This window comes from Pleurodeles waltl, chromosome 3_1 (assembly GCF_031143425.1).
Source record: "Pleurodeles waltl isolate 20211129_DDA chromosome 3_1, aPleWal1.hap1.20221129, whole genome shotgun sequence".
Lineage (NCBI taxonomy): Eukaryota > Metazoa > Chordata > Amphibia > Caudata > Salamandridae > Pleurodeles > Pleurodeles waltl.
In genome coordinates this window covers 828,160,405-828,176,811 of record NC_090440.1, presented here as the reverse complement: position 1 = coordinate 828,176,811, position 16,407 = coordinate 828,160,405, and the positions used below count along the sequence as shown (strand labels likewise).

Here is a 16,407-nt window from a genome sequence, read left to right as displayed (position 1 = left end):
AACCTTTAATACCTTAATCACTGAAAAAGGGGAACTAAGATTCAAAGGCAAATTCACCTGAGAGACATTGGGTCTTACCTCATCTGACCCAGAGATGATGGAAAAATGATCAACCCAGGCTTCAGGGGTAATGTGTGACGTAACATCGTCCGAAGAATTACCATTGGCTAGACATGCCCAATCCACCTACCAAAAGTATTCTTTTTTTGGCAGGTAACCACTATAACCACTGCTCTTCTTTAACTTCAGCCCTCTGCTTCTTCAAGGCCCGGGCACAGGCCTTTTTACAGGCAGATACAACAACCTGATTTCTAGGAGTTTGCCTAAGCGCCTGACGCAAAGAGGCATTTGCCATCCTGCACGCTTTGCCGAACCATGCACAACCAACTAAGGGACCTTTCTTTGTGGGTCTACTCATCAAATCCCTAATATGAGACAAAAGCTCAACAAAGCCTAAAAGAGTTATCAGCGTCACCACTCTCCGCTTGACACAATATTATCAAATTGGACCAGTCATTTTGCACCTTGTCCATGACAAGCGCTAAAATAGCAAAACACCAGACCACCCTCATGCCTTTATTCTTAGTCCCTAGAATTTAATTCGAACTGACCACCTTCATTCCAGCCTGCGAAGTAGCTTTAACAAATATGGCCAGGGGGTTGTGGTCAATATAGACAGATGGTATAATTTCAGTCCCATGGGTCAATGCCAGAAGATTCCAAGAAGTAAACACATAGTCAATGGGTGAGCTACCCCCTCACCCAATAAAGGTTGGAGCCACCATACTGTCTGAGCTAATAACAGGACTGGCTAGGTCATATAACAGCAGAAAGGCATATAAATGGCACTCCTTTGGAGCCAAACCTGCCTGGTCCACTTTCCAACTGACCGGGTCGAAGGGGTAGTCAACTCGTAGGGATATATTATTAAAATCCCCTGCCAGTAGAAGGTTAAATAAGCCATCTTTAGCCTGAGCTCCATCAGCTATAGAGCCAATAACTGTAGAGAGGCCTTGAAAAGCAGAATTATTATTAGATGCAAAATCGTTATTATAATAATTCATCATAAAAATTCTTAACCTCCCACCTCAACTAACCTCAAACACCAGAACCCCTCAAATGCCTGTTGCTACTGGAATAATTTTGCACCCAATATTGACCTGGAACCAAGCCACCAGACCCCCTTTAGCATGACCTGAGGTTGAGGGAGTGGCAAACTTGCTAAAACGAGTGTGCCCATCAAGAACAAATTCGGACGCAGCCCAGGTTCCTTGCATAAAAAAAATATCAAAGTTGGATATAAACAACCGCCATCCCTCACCCTCAAACTTTGAGGCCAAGCCAGTTACGTTCCAACTAAGAAATTTCAAGTAAGGCATCTTGCTAGCGAAAGGTGGGAACCCAGTCAGTGAAATTATCACCTCTATATGTGGGTTTGCAGAAAAACTAGTCTCTGGCTCAGTCAGCATAACAGTAATGCTCCCCCAATGCCTGAGCACCCCCACAAACAGCTCCTCTAGTTACACTGATAAATTTGTGGATAGTTGTCAATCAATATCTTCCAGCTCATTCAAAGCTGGATATCTATTGCTAAGTGGGAGAGGAGTAGGGGGAGGACAGTTCCCTATAGCCGATGCAGGAGCATGTTGAGGAATTTGATTTACAGTAATATCTGCAATACAAGCAGAGGCTAGATGTCTGTAAGAAAAAAAAAAAAGAAAAAAACTAAAGGTAATATTTGGATCTGCTTAAATTTCATCAGGCCAGCTCTAGCTAGGGCAAGCACTTCCCTAGAGACACCAGGATCACGGAAGTTAACAATCACAAGGTCACCAAGCGCTTGCCTCCTCAAAGGACATAATCTTCCCACCCATCGCACACACAAAATCTCTTTAAAAAGGTCCCACTTACAGCATACATTTGTATTTAACCAACAAATGACTTTATTTTTGGGAGTTGATTGTTTTTGAAAGTTGAGGTAGTTTCAATGAGATTCCCTTGAAGCCTAGGCACATTATCTAAAATAACCATTTAGGGGCATGAGGCTGGGGGCAAATCAATGACCGGGAGCTGAGTCTGAGTGTACTCTATCAATTTTTGACTCTGTTGTCTAGCAAGATGTGACATATTATTAGGAAACTGGGGGATTAGATACTGTGGGTGAGAATTAAAGTAATTGTGGCTGACTGTTTGGCAAGACCATCACCACTACCGCCATTTGGTGGGCTGGGAACAGGCTCTAAACAACTACATTGATGGATGACTAGGACCAGGAGCAGCTAACGTGGTGGGAGACCAATCAGAGAGCTTTGTCTGGGTCGCTACAGACTGTAGTTTAAAGGGCCCCTTCACGGCCACAGACATTAAGTTGCCCAAGCTGGATTCTAGTGAGGCTAATTGGCTATGAATATGTTGCAGCTTGGAGTTAAACAAGTCATTAAGCCAAGTCCTCATCGAAGCCCAGGAGTCGGCATTGGGTGATTACAGTGACACAGGATTAATGGGATTATCAGTTTCAGGAGGCTGCAGAGGTCGAGTTGCTTGGATCTTGGGGCACTCCTTAGCTTTTTCGCTAATGGGCCAGAGTCTGAAGAGCAGCCTGGGACAAAAGAGCAGTCAACTGCATCCAGAACTTCCTCTGTCACTAGATCACCTACAACAACTCCACTTGACTCCAAAGGGGGGTGTTGGGTAAAGGGCACCATTGAAGATTTAACTAGTGGTGCACTTCCAGCAGGGCCAGAAATGCGTGTAACAGAAGGACTCAATGGTTTAGTGAGGGACATGGGTTCAGTGTCCTCCGTCACTAAGGAAAGACATTGCTCCGCTAACTTAATTTCTTTGGATACCAAATCTACAGCCCGTACTAAGAAATTATCAGTGGAGCACCGAGGGTGAACTTGCAGAGTTGAGGTGAAGCCAGTAATTACTTTCCTTTTTACCACATTATTCGAGCTTCCCAAGAATGGGCGCAAAGGTTACCCACAAAGTAAATAGCCAAGAGCTTTCAGGGTGGAGAAAAACTTTGAAAGAGGGTAGGCCCAGCCGGCCTCTAATGATCTCTGCCGGGCTAAGACCAGCCCGTCTCGGCTCAACCTTCGCACGGGCACCGACCCACACACGTTGCCGCCTGAAAACACCTCCGGGTGCGAAAATCAGTGGGAGCAGCTTGCCTGCTGCTGAGGTTTCTGTGCTAGTAGTGTGCAGCCCCCCCACCAGGCTGTCAGAGGAGTGTACCGCACAGCAGGTCCGTTGCCGGCTGAAAGGTGCCTCTGGGCGTGAAAATCAGCAGGAACGGCTTTCGTGCCACTAAGGTTTCTGGTGCTAGTATTGCGCGGCCCCCCACACAGGACTGTGAGAGGAGCGTCTTATACAATCTGAGGAAGTTGGCTCTGTATGTACTATTTCAAAGTAAGAAATAGCATGCACAGAGTCCAAGGGTTCCCCTTAGAGGTAAGATAGTGGCAAAAAGAGATAATTCTAATGCTCTATTTTGTGGTAGTGTGGTCGAGCAGTAGGCTTATCAGAGGGTAGTGTTAAGCATTTGTTGTACACACACAGGCAATAAATGAGGAACACACACTCAGACAATTCCAGGCCAATAGGTTTTTGTATAGAAAAATATATTTTCTTAGTTTATTTTAAGAACCACAGGTTCAAATTTTACAGTCAATACTTCAAATGAAAGGTACTTCACTTAGGTATCATAGGAACTTTGAATCAGCAAAATAGCATGTACAGTTGTGGCAAAAATGGCAATTAGCTATTTTAAAACTAGACGTAGTGCAAATTTCAACAGTTCCTGGGGGAGGTAAGTATTTGTTAGTTTTGCAGGTAAGTAAACCACCTACAGGGTTCAAAGTTGGGTCCAAGGTAGCCCACCGTTGGGGGTTCAGGGCAACCCCAAAGTTACCACACCAGCAGCTCAGGGCCGGTCAGGTGCCGAGGTCAAAGTGGTGCCCAAAACACATAGGCTTCAATGGAGAAGGGGGTGCCCCGGTTCCAGTCTGCCAGCAGGTAGGTACCCGCAACTTCGGAGGGCAGACCAGGGGGGTTTTGTAGGGCACGGGGGGGACACAAGTCAGCACAAAAAGTACACCCTCAGCGGCACAGGGGCGGCCGGGTGCAGAGTGCAAACAGGTCTCTTCAGCGAATCAGGCAGACAAGGGGGGGGCTCCTCGGGGTAGCCACCACCTGGGCAAGGGAGAGGGCCACCTGGGGGTCGCTTCTGCACTGGAGGTCGGATCCTTCAGGTCCTGGGGGCTGCGGGTGCAGTGTCTTTACCAGGCGTCGGGTTCATAGAAGCAGGCAGTCGCGGTCAGGGGGAGCCTCTGGATTCCCTCTGCAGGCGTCGCTGGGTGGACTCAGGGGGGTCAACTCTGGCTACTCACAGGGTCGCAGTCGCCGGGGAGTCCTCCCTTTAGTGTTGGTTCTTCGCAGGTCGAGCAAGGGGCGTCGGGTGCAGAGTGGAAAGTCTCATGCTTCCGGCGGGAAACGTGCAGTCCTTTAAAGTTTGTTTCTTTGTTGCAAAGTTGGTTCTTCTTTGGAGCAGAGCCGCTGTCCTCGGGAGTTCTTGGTCCTTTTAGATGCAGGGCAGTCCTGTGAGGCTTCAGAGGTCGCTGGACCCTGGGGAACGCGTCGCTGTTGCAGTTTTTCTTGAAGTGCGGAGACAGGCCGGTAGGGCTGGGGCCAAAGCAGTTGGTGTCTCTGTCTTCTCTGCAGGGCTTCATGTCAGCAGTCCTTCTTCATCCTCAGGTTGTAGAAATCTATCTTCCTAGGTTCTGGGGGGTTAGTAGCCAATGGCTACTAGCCCTGAGGGTGGCTACACCCTCTTTGTGCCTCCTCCCTGAGGGGAGGGGGGCACATCCCTAATCCTATTGGGGGAATCCTCCATCTGCAAGATGGAGGATTTCTAAAAGTCAGAGTCCCCTCAGCTCAGGACACCTTAGGGGTTGTCCCGACTGGCCAGTGATTCCTCCTTGTTTTTCTCATTATCTCCTCCGGCCTTGCCGCCAAACGTGGGGCCGTGGCCGGAGGGGGCGGGCATCTCCACTAGCTGGAATGCCCTGTGGTGCTGTAACAAAGGGGGTGAGCCGTTGAGGCTCACCGCCAGATGTTACAGTTCCTGCAGGGGGAGGTGAGAAGCACCTCCACCCAGTACAGGGTTTGTTACTAGCCACAGAGTGACAAAGGCACTCTCCCCATGTGGCCAGCAACATGTCTGGTATGTGGCAGGCTGGTAAAACTAGTCAGCCCACACTGGAAGTCTGGTATGTTTTCAGGGGGCATCTCTAAGATGCCCTCTGGGGAGTATTTCACAATAAAATGTACACTGGCATCAGTGTCTGTGTGTGGCAGGCTGGCAGAGACTGGTCAGCCTAGCACTAGCAGTCGGATTGGTATTCAGGGGGCATCTCTAAGATGCCCTCTGGGTGTATGTTACAATAAATTGCACACTGGCATCATGTGCATTTATTGTGCTGAGAAGTTTGATACCAAACTTCACAGTTTTCAGTGTAGCCATTATGGTGCTGTGGAGTTCGTGTATGACAGACTCCCACACCATATACTCTTATGGCTACCCTGCAATAACAATGTCTAAGGTTTTGCTTAGACACTGTAGGGGCATAGTGCTCATGCCCCTATGCCCTCACCTATGGTATAGTGCACCCTGCCTTAGGGCTGTAAGGCCTGCTAGAGGGGTGACTTATCTATGCCATAGGCAGTGTGAGGTTGGCATGGCACCCTGAGGGGAGTGCCATGTCGACTTAGTCATTGTTCTCCCCACCAGCACACACAAGCTGGCAAGCAGTGTGTCTGTGCTGAGTGAGGGGTCCCCAGGGTGGCATAAGACATGCTGCAGCCCTCAGAGACTGTCCCTGGCATCAGGGCCCTTGGTCCCAGGGGTACCAGTTACAAGGGACTTACCTGGATGCCAGGGTGTGCCAATTGTGGAAACAAAGGTACAGTTTTAGGGAAAGAGCACTGGTGCTGGGGCCTGGTTAGCAGGCCTCAGCACACTTTCAAATCATAACTTTGCATCAGCAACGGCAAAAAGTCAGGGGGTAACCATGCCAAGGAGGCATTTCCCTACACAATCTAATTTGCAAGCTCTTTTACATCAATCATCCTGATTTATTGATCTTTTAAGTTTTTAAGTGGCTTCACTCTCAACTTGATGTAACTTTTTTTTGTGTGGCTCAACTCTATTATTAAAGAGTCCCCAACATTCTCATCTGTCATTGGTGAACCCTGAACCTCCAACTATGCAAATGTAGGTTGAATAAAGAAGAGTGGGTAATAATATAGGATAAATAAAGAACAGTGGCCCTGTGAACAAGGAACAGCTACTGTGCAATTACTTGAAACTTACATAAGACAGCATGTGAGTAAGATCCGTACTGTCAGTGTGGACCAGTAAGGTTGCAGTACAGCAGAGATGGCACTCAAGAGCAGCCACAGAGCCAAAAGGGCAGGGGCTGGATACAAAAGAAAACAGCAATAGTTCAACGGTTTCAGGCCAAGTAGAATATTCACTGGAGCACCAGAAAGAGTCCCATAAATAGAAGATTGCAACATTATGGAAATAAAGTCACAGCAAAGGAGAGGGTTCTGGGGGAACAAGTGCCAAATACGTTGCCATGTTAAAGGCTTCGTGCGTCGTTTAGAAACAAAAATGAGGTGGTTAGCTTGAAGGTCAGAGGACCTGTATCACGGATCTCAAGAGGTTGCTCCAAAAATTGGTGAAGCTGTAGTGAGGAAATTAATTGGAAAGGACCTCAGGTGTCTGACCCTCATTTCCACTAACTCTCAGTTGTTTACTGCGATGCCATAATCCCAATGCTGTTCAAAAAGTGAGCAGAATATGTATTTGTCCAGGTATCCCCTCTTAGTGAAGTTTAGGCAGTGGTCTAGGAAGCCCGGGCTCCCTGGAGGTAGCTGTGGATGAGCAGTCAAGTCTTATCTAGGAGACATGCAAAGCTCATGCACTACTACTATAGTCACACAGCACTTACACACATGAAAGACACACATGAATAAATCACTCAGTGCTACAGTAATAAAGGTAAATTGTTATGGTAACACAAGTACTAAAATACTGTATAGGCAGTACCCCAACTGGATGTAAGTAAACACACAATTCTATACACATTAGCAATCAGTAAATAGCATAGAAAGCAATAGGCATTGGTAAAAGCAATAGCAAACAGTGAGGGCCCAAGGGAAGGGCCAAACCATATACTAAAAAAGTGGAATATGAAAGGCAGTCCCCCACCCAAGGAAGTGGAGTCAGTAGAGGAGAGCTGGAGGAACTAGAAACCCCAAGAGCGGAGTACCAGAGTGACCCCCAGCGACCAGGAGAGAAGAGGTAAATACCTGTTTTTCTCCAAAACCACAGGAGTACTTTGGAAGAGGATTGTGCAAGACCCCAACACAACTGGAAGAACCCAAAGGTGGATCCTGACAAAAGAGGATGTGCAAATGAAGGGGACGAAGTCCAGTTCATGATGGAGTGTCCAGCTGTGGCAGGAGCCACTGCCCACCCTTCTGTGGATGCAGAAAATCAGCAGTGCAGCACAGGAGCAGAAGAGGAGTTCCAGAATTGATGCAAGTGAAGTCCCATGTCGGCGTTTATGATGCAGTCAGTCATTGTTGTTGGAAAACCACCAACTAGCCGTGGCAAATGCAAGAGTCGGAGAAGAAGGTTTTTCAAGGCTGAGGAGGACCAACAAGGTCCAGGGGATTCGACCCAAGGAGGGGAGTACAGGGTGACCCTCAGCAGCTGGAAGAGTCACAAGAAGAGGAGGTGGCCCCCACAGGTGACCCAGAGGTGACGGGCACAGGAGTCACAGTGAGGCCCACTCACCCCACCTGAAGAAGAGTCCCATGTTGCTAGACCAGCAGGCTGGAGACTGCTTTGTAGGAAGGAGTGCTGGGGGCCCGGGCTACATGCAGCCTGAAGATCCCTTGGAGGGGGAACAAACAAGCCTTGGGAGCTACAAGTGTTGGGGTACCGTCTCCCAAGTTGAACAGTTGGTAGAGAGGACCAAGGAAACCCCTCCAGACCACCACCTGTGATGCAGGATCCACGCAGCTCTGGAGGAGAGAAGATCCACCCAGCTGGTCCTCGTTGCAGTTGGTGCCTGCGGATACAGGGGTGTGATTTCCTTCACTCCAAGGAAGATTCCTTCTTACTTCTTGTGCAGACTGAAGACTCCTCGCCCTCAGAGGATGCACAGCCAAGGAAATGTTGCAGTTCCTTGAAGGAACTGGAGAAACAATGTTGCAGATCAGAATCATCGCTGGAGTTGCAGACTGTCCAGACCCAGAGGAGTACTGCTGGAATCTTGCACATTGAACCTGAGGACACACCCAAGAAGAAGACCCTAAATAGCCCAGTAAGGGGGATTGGTCACCTAGTAGGGTGACCACCTATCAGGAGGGGGGAGCTGTGATCTCACCTTCCTGAACTGGCCACTCAGGTGCTCCCAGGGGCCTCTGCCCACCTTGGATTCAAGATGGCAGAATCAAGTTGCCACCTGGAGTAGCTGTGGGCACTACACCTAGGGCAGTGATGGACAGGGGAGTGGTCACTCCCCTTTCCATTTTCCACATTCACACCAGAGCTGGGACTGGAGGTCCCTGGACTGATGCAAACCAGTTTATGCAAGAAGGGCACCAAAGCCATGTAACACCTATTTCCAAGGGAGAGGGTGTTGCCCCCCTCCCCTACAGGAAATCGTTTGTTCTGCCTTACTCTGCCTGAGCTCGTCAAGCAGCAGGAGGTCAGAAACAAGTCTGAGGGGTGGCAGCAGCGCGGGCTGCCCGGAAAACCCCAGAAGGCTAGTTGGAGCAATTTCGGAGGTCCTCTAAGGAGCGCCCAGAGTGCATGAAATCATAAACCATTACTGATAACAGCATTGGGTGTGATTTTGACATGTTTGATACCAAAAATGCCCAGGTTTGGAGTTACAGTTATGTAGCTTGACACAGGACCTGTGTCCAGTACACGGGTAACATGACTTCCCCATACTTACAAAGTCCAGTGTAATGGAGCTGGAGTTCGCAGGTATACCTTCACACACGAGTACCTGCACCTTGCCCTCTGGGCTAAGAGTGCCTACCATAGGGGTGATGTAGGACGCTGGCTCTGTATATACTCTTCAAAATGAGATATAGTGTGCACAGAGTCCAGGGGTTCCCCAAGAGGCTTGACAGAGGCAATAATAGATAATACTAATGCTCTATATGTGGTAGTGTGGTTGAGCAGTTAGGCTTATCAGAGGGTAGTGTTAAGCATTTGTTTTACACACTCAAGCAATAAGTGAAAACATACACTCAGTGACTTAACTCCAGGCGAATAGCTTTTTATATAGAAAAATATTATTTTGTTAATTTATTTTTAGAGCCACAAGATTCATTTAGCTGGTGAGAACATTAAATGAAAGGTACTTTGCCTTGTAATAGTTAAGACTTTGAATCAAATCAATATTGTACAAGGTTTTCTTTAAAATGGCAAAAAGCTATTTTAAAAGTGGACACTGCAATTTTCAGCAGTTCCTGGGGAAGGTAAGTGCATCACAGTTTCAGAGGTAAGTACCACTCTTACAGGTTCAATCTCCTGGGAATAGGTAGTCCACTGTTGAGGGTTCAAGGCAACCCCAAACACCCAGCACCAGCGACACAGGGCCGGTCAGGTGCAGAGGTCAAACAGGAGCCAAAATAACGTGGGTGCCTATGGAGATAGGGGTAGTCCGGTTCCAGGATGCTGGCAGGTAATTAAGCACGTTCTCTGAGGGCAGACCAGTGGGGTTTGGGAGAATACTGGAGGGGCCCAAAGCAGGTACAAAAACCACACGCTCAGCGGCATGGGGGCGGCCGGGTGCAGTGTGCCAACAGGGCGTCAGGTTCTCAATAGAACTCTGTGGAGGGACCTGGGGGTCACTTAAGCGCTGAAGGCAGGGCACAAGGGAGCCTCTCAGGCAAGTCACCGACTGGGCAAGGGTGCGGGCCGCCTGCTGGTCATTGCTGCACCGGTGGTCGGTTTCTCACGGGCCTGGGGGCTGCGGGTGCAGTGCTTCTTCCAGGCGTTCGATAGCTTTATCCTGGGCAGTCGCGGTCAGGGGGGTCATCGGGATTCCCTCTGCAGGCGTCGTCGTGGGGGTGCAGGGAGGTCAGCCCAGGGTGGACACGTCATCTGAGTCACCTGGGGGTCCTCTCTGAATAGTTGGTTTCTCTGGACTTGGGCGGGGGCTTCGGGTGCAGAGTGTTGGGAACTCACGCTTCTGGAGTGAGGTGGGAGTCCCTTTAAAGATGGATGTCTTTTCTTCTTGTTGGGTAGAGCCGCTGCCCAAGGGAGCTCTTGGTCCTCTGTGATGCAGGCAGTCCCCTGGAGGCTTTTCAGGGGTTGCTGGTCCTGCAGAATGGGTCACTTCTCAGTTGCAGGGTCTTTGAAGCAGGAGACAGGCCGGTAGGGCTGGGGCGAAGTCAGTAGCCATCTCCTTTTCTTCTCTGCAGGATTTTCAGGTCAGCAGTCCTTCTTCTTGTGAGGTTGTCAGGAATCTGAAGAGCTGAGTTCAGGGTTGCCCCTAAATACTATATTTAGGGTGAGTTAGGGTTAGAGGGCAGTAGCCAATGGCTACTATCCCTGAGGGTGGCTACACCCTCCTTGTGGCCACTCCATCTGGGGAGGGTGGCACATCCCTATACTTATTGGTCCTAATCCTCCAAAGCAAGATTGAAGATTTCTCAAGGAGGGGGTTACTTCAGCTTAGGAGTGGTCCTGGCTGAGGGGGTGACTCCTCCTTGTTTTTCTCATTATCCCTCTGGACTTGCAGCCAAAAGTGGGTGCTCATCCAGGGGGCGGGCATCTCCACTCACTGAAATGCCCTGGGGGCATTGTAACACCAGGCATGAGCCTTTGAGGCTCATCGCCAGATGTTACAGTTCCTGTAGGGGGGAGGTGTGAAGCACCTCCACCCAGTGCAGGCTTCGTTTCTGGCCCCAGAGAGCACCAAACTCTCAACCCAGGGGGTCAGAAACTTGTCTGTCAGTGGCAGGCTGGCACAGACCAGTCACTCCTGCACTGAAGGATTGGGTAATATACAGGGGGCATCTCTAAGATGCCCTCTGTGTGCATTTTGTTTTATAAATCGAACACTGGCATCAATGTGGGTTTATTATTCTGAGAAGTTCGATACCAAACTTCTCAGTCTTCAGTGTAGCCATTATGGAACTGTGGAGTTTGTTTTGATAAACTCCCAGACCATATACTTAATATGGCCACACTGTACTTACAATGTCTAAGAATTGACTTAGACACTGTGGGGGCATATTGCTCATGCAGCTATGTCCTTACCTGTGGTATAGTGCACCCTGCCATAGGGCTTTAAGGCCTGCTAGCGGGGTGACTTACCTATGCTACAGGCAGTGTTTTGTGTGCATAGCACCCTGAAGGGGATGCCATGTCGACTTTGCCTTTTTCTCCCCACCAACACACACAATCTGCAGTGGCAGTGTGCATGTGTTAGGTGAGGGGTCCCTTAGGGTGGCACAACACATGCTGCATCTCTTAGGGACCTTCCCTGGTCATAGGGCCCTTGGTACCACTGGTACCTCTTACAAGGGACTTATCTGTGTGCCAGGGGTGTGCCAATCGTGGAAACAATTGCACATGTTTAGTGAAAGAACACTGGTGCTGGGGCCTGGTTAGCAGGGTCCCAGCGCACTCTGTCAAGTCAGCATCAATATCAGGCAAGAAGTGGTGGGGTAACTGCAACAAGGAGCCATTTTCCTACAAGTGACTTACAGTGACCTGGTACAGTGACCTGTAGTGAAAAGGGTGCATGCGCCTTTTCACGTAGGCTGCAATTGCAGTCATGCAGACACATTTTGCATGGGCTCCCATGGGTGGCACAATACATGCTGCAGCCCATGGGGAACCCTGGTTCCCCAATGCCCTGGGTACCTGAGTACCATATACTATGAACTTATATGGGGGCACCCATATGCCAATTGTGGAGCTGTGGGATGTACGAAGTCCTAAGAAACCACATTTTAGAGGGAGGGAGCACAGTCACTAGGGTCCTGGCTGTGTACTTTCCTATACTGTGGTCTTCTCAGTTTTTGTAGTGAATATTTTTTACTTTTCATGCACAGTATGTAAAGTCAATATTTGTGTTCAATATTTTTTTGGCAACGTTATATAATTTTGCCAACTGCACACTGTTCAGCCTTCAATTAAATGGTTGCGCTGTACTGTATGCAGCCTCTCTACTTTTAGCCTGGCCTTTGACATAAACAGTTACTACCCAGTTTATTCAGTATTTCAGGCGCATTGTTCGCAAATATTTTGAAAAAGGAAGAAATTAGAGTAAACACAAATAAACCACTGCTGTAACTCTGACATTGTAACGATAAAGGTTTAATATTTTCACTACAAAGCCACCTCTATCAGCTCTGTTATTGTAATACAGTAGGTTTTCTAGAGCAAGGTTCTACATGCGAGGACTGCAAGTGCCCTGGTTCCATGGTTTGCAGATTGTTAATGCCTATATACATAATGATGGTTGCATTTTCCTTTTCCTGGCCATTGGTTTCCGAATTGACCATTTCAATGAATCACTAGATCAGGAGGCAACAGGTAAATAATTCTTATATATTCAGGTTAGGTTTTGCTCGTTTGTTTACCTTTCTACTTCTACTTAATGATTGTGTGTATGTGAAATACCATGTGTTAATTAACTTTGTCATTGTAGGCATCAGAAAACTTCATCTATTCGTGTGCTGGATGTTGTGTAGCAACATACGTACTGGGAATATGCGATCGCCACAATGACAATATAATGCTTCGAAACACTGGACATATGTTTCATATTGATTTTGGAAAGTTTTTAGGTCATGCCCAGATGTTTGGCAGCTTCAAAAGGTATGTTTATTTTCAAAATGGAATCTGACCATGTAAACCTGTTTTTGTTTTTTTGTAATGTTTCCCCGCAAGTTTAAGTTTCTGCTCAAGAGGAATAACATTTTGTTTAACTAGCAGACTTCTGTTAATTCCAGATTGCTTCAAGAATCATATAATACATTGTCATTGTCTGAAATGCCGTGGATAAATAATTAGTCAACTTACTAAAAATAGTTTTGCTGGATTTCGGTGTATGAAAATACTTAATGATTTGTTTCTTATTTTGCAAGTTATTTACTCTTGATTCACCTGTGTTACCAATTAGTGGTCGTTTGGGTGCAGCCTTACAATAAACACCCAACATCGTTCCGTTCATGCCCTAACAGGTTGTGCAGTCATCTTCCAGTGGCAGAAGATTTTTTTGTAAATTTTCTAAGTGATTGAAAATCATTGCCTTGTTTTAAAATGCAAGCAAGAGCCCTCCTTAGAACATGAGAACCCCACTAGTATGTTTCTTCTTACCTTGGAGTGATGTATGGCACACTCTACCCTTACAACTCAATATTTTTGACATTCATCCTCCATAGTACACCAACTCTCCTGTGTGTGTGATATATTTTTCACCCTTTCCATTCATTGATTGTAATAATAACCTGTCCGTCATATGTTTTGCTATATTATCTAGAGTTTCATACCATTCTGCTACTATTTCTATTCATTGCAAACGACAGGTGCTGGTATTGCCAAGTGTAATGGTCCCTGATGTACAAATTTAGGTGCAAGGTAAGTCTGAGCCTGCTTTGTTGAGAGATTCAAACCTGTGACCTCTAGAATGCTGGAGGTGTCAGTGAGAGCATTAACTCGGTGAGCCACCTTGGTAGCCAAGGATAGGTGGCTTCCAGCAGGAGACCCCATTAAAACATAGCATTCCATATATACTAAGGGGGTCATTATGGCCCCGGCAGTAGGTGATAATGTGGCGGTAGTACAGCCAACAGGCTGGCGGTACATACCGCCACATTATGACATTGCCGGGTTTGCTGCAGCCAACCCGCCAATTTACCATTCCTATCGCCATGGCGGCACCAGCCACCGGGCCATAGATAACAATCTCCAGCCCGGCTGCCACTATTGTACCTCTGGCGGAATTTTGAGCCTGCCTACCGCCATGTTTTCATGGCGTTCCCAACGCCACGAAAACCATGGCAGTAGTCTCTAGCAGTGACAGAATATTCCTTCCCTGTCACTGGTAGGAGGCTCACCCCCCCCCCAAACATTCCCCAGATGCCCCACACTCCCCCCCCCCCCCCCCCTTCATCCATGCTCCCCCCTCCGATCCTCCACCCGGCCCTATACACGTACACACGCATCACGCATGCGCACACTCACACTATCATACAGGCATTCATTCAAGCGTTCATCCATTCATTCTCGCACACATCCATAAACACATTCACACTGACATGCAGACTTGCATTCACATTTCCATTTCTACACACATTCTCACATATGCATACGCCCACGCAAACAACACTACACACACAGTCGCATTCACACACACACTCACACATTCATGCACACACACACAACACACCCCCACCCCACTCCCCTGTCAGAAGCCCAACTTACCTGCATCCAGGTGGTTTTCCAGCAGGGTACGGGACTGGGTGCTGATACCGCCAGCAGAACACTGCCAGGCCATATCAAGTGTCATGATACGGCTGGCGGCTGTCTACTGGCGAGGTGCTGCTGGTGGTAGCAGCGCCACCTTACCACCATATGCCAGTATGGCCACAGCCGGATTTCCGACCTTCTTGTGGCAGAAGTCCGGCTGTGGTTATAATCTGGCGGGACAGATGGTAGCCGCGGCAACTGTCTTTTGGTGGTCGTCACTGCGCTGGTAGGCAGCTTATTCCACCATTGTCATAATGTGGGCCTAAGTCTGGAATGAGATATAGTGAAATAGGCTAGCTTTGAGAATCACTAAACCTATAGGAGTCAAGAGAGATGCAAAATAGGGCACTCTGTACCTAAACCAATATTACAGACAATGCCCCAATAAGGTATACAACTTCAAAATGTCTGTTTAGTTTAGAGATATGTACTGATAAATTAATCTTCAAATTTCAACCTCTTGGTATATGCATCTTCAGTTTCTGCTGAAACGTAAGTGCTGTACCGCTGAGGCACTCAACTAGAAAATGAAAAAGACACCTCACGGAAGGTACCATTGTGTACATAGATTGTATATGTTCACTTCCCCGGCTTTCTATTTGGTGTACTCCTGTGACTGGGTTAGAATGAATATATTCCGGGGGCAGTCACTTGTAAGACAATTTTCTGGTAGAAACTTCTGACTGTGGATTCCTCGACTTAGACTACCCCCCAGGCATCAGAGTGGATCCACAAAATCTTCAGCATCACTTTTGTGAGCCATTAGGGAGGCATTGATCAGCCTGATATTGGCATTGTCCACATCAGAAGTGTTGTGCTGTGCTCATATAAGCACAACACTGGCACACTGACATCAGTTTCTTTCTTGACGCTGATCCGGAGTGCTACCTCAGTTACTTTTTGACCTCTTTTTGAAACTTTTTATCAACCCTTTTTTTAGCATTTGCTCCCAGTGTCCTTAGGGGCATGTTCCCTCCAAAACCTATAGGTTTTAAAACTTGTGAGGACTGCCATAGACAAATTTTGTTATTGCATCCTCACTTAGTTGTCACTGGTGCCTGTGGTCCGGCCACAGCCCCAAGGCCAGCTCTGAGTGCAGGTCCATGAATGCCAGGGTGATCAGTGAGTAGTTATTGAAGTCCCTGGCAGTACTATAGAAGAAGGCCCAGGCCATTCTCTGTCCTGGTCCCCATTGAGATCTCTGGCCATTTCCGGAGCTGTTTCCAGGGGCTCATCTTCTCACTCCAAGATGTCCTCTTTGGAGTCGGGTAAGTCGTAGAAACACAAAAAAGTAATTTAAGCGTTCTTTAGCTTCCCTCTCTCGACCTCTTGCTCAGAGGCCCTGTCCCCATACTCCATTTGCAGGCTTGCATCCGGCCCCTCTCCACTCTTTGTAGAGTTACCTAGCACTGGAGCAACTGCTCAGTTGAATTAGTTCTACTACGACATGCATGTCATCTTTGGGCCACTGGCTCCCTCTATCACACTTACAGGACCGAAGGAGCAGAGAGGTGCCCCAACTAAGGTACTGCCAACAGGTCTGCCCCTGACACCAGCTGGGCCCGCAGGATTTGTCCCAATATCCGGATTCATGATACCAAAGGTGCCATCTTCCACCCTGGCTCCTCATCACCTTGCACCTTTCCCCACGCCACCGGTACGGCTCAACAACAAGCCCATCATCATCATCATCCCCGACTCTGAGCCAGTGCCATTTGTTGTTGATGCCTGCGTCGTCCAGGCCCAACCAACTCCTGGACTTCCTGCAAGTAGAATAGACCCTTTGTTCCTGAAGGGGGGATGAGAAGGAAGGGTTTGGTCCCCTG

At 48.0% G+C, this 16,407-nt stretch overlaps 1 protein-coding gene across 1 annotated transcript in view; it reads left to right on the top strand.

Moving 5' to 3' along the window:
• Positions 1–16,407, top strand: part of PIK3C2A (phosphatidylinositol-4-phosphate 3-kinase catalytic subunit type 2 alpha) — an 852,450-nt gene that overhangs the window by 644,711 nt on the left and 191,332 nt on the right. The window contains 1 exon segment of the mRNA XM_069223730.1: positions 12,759–12,928. Coding sequence (XP_069079831.1) covers positions 12,759–12,928 — 170 coding nt within the window.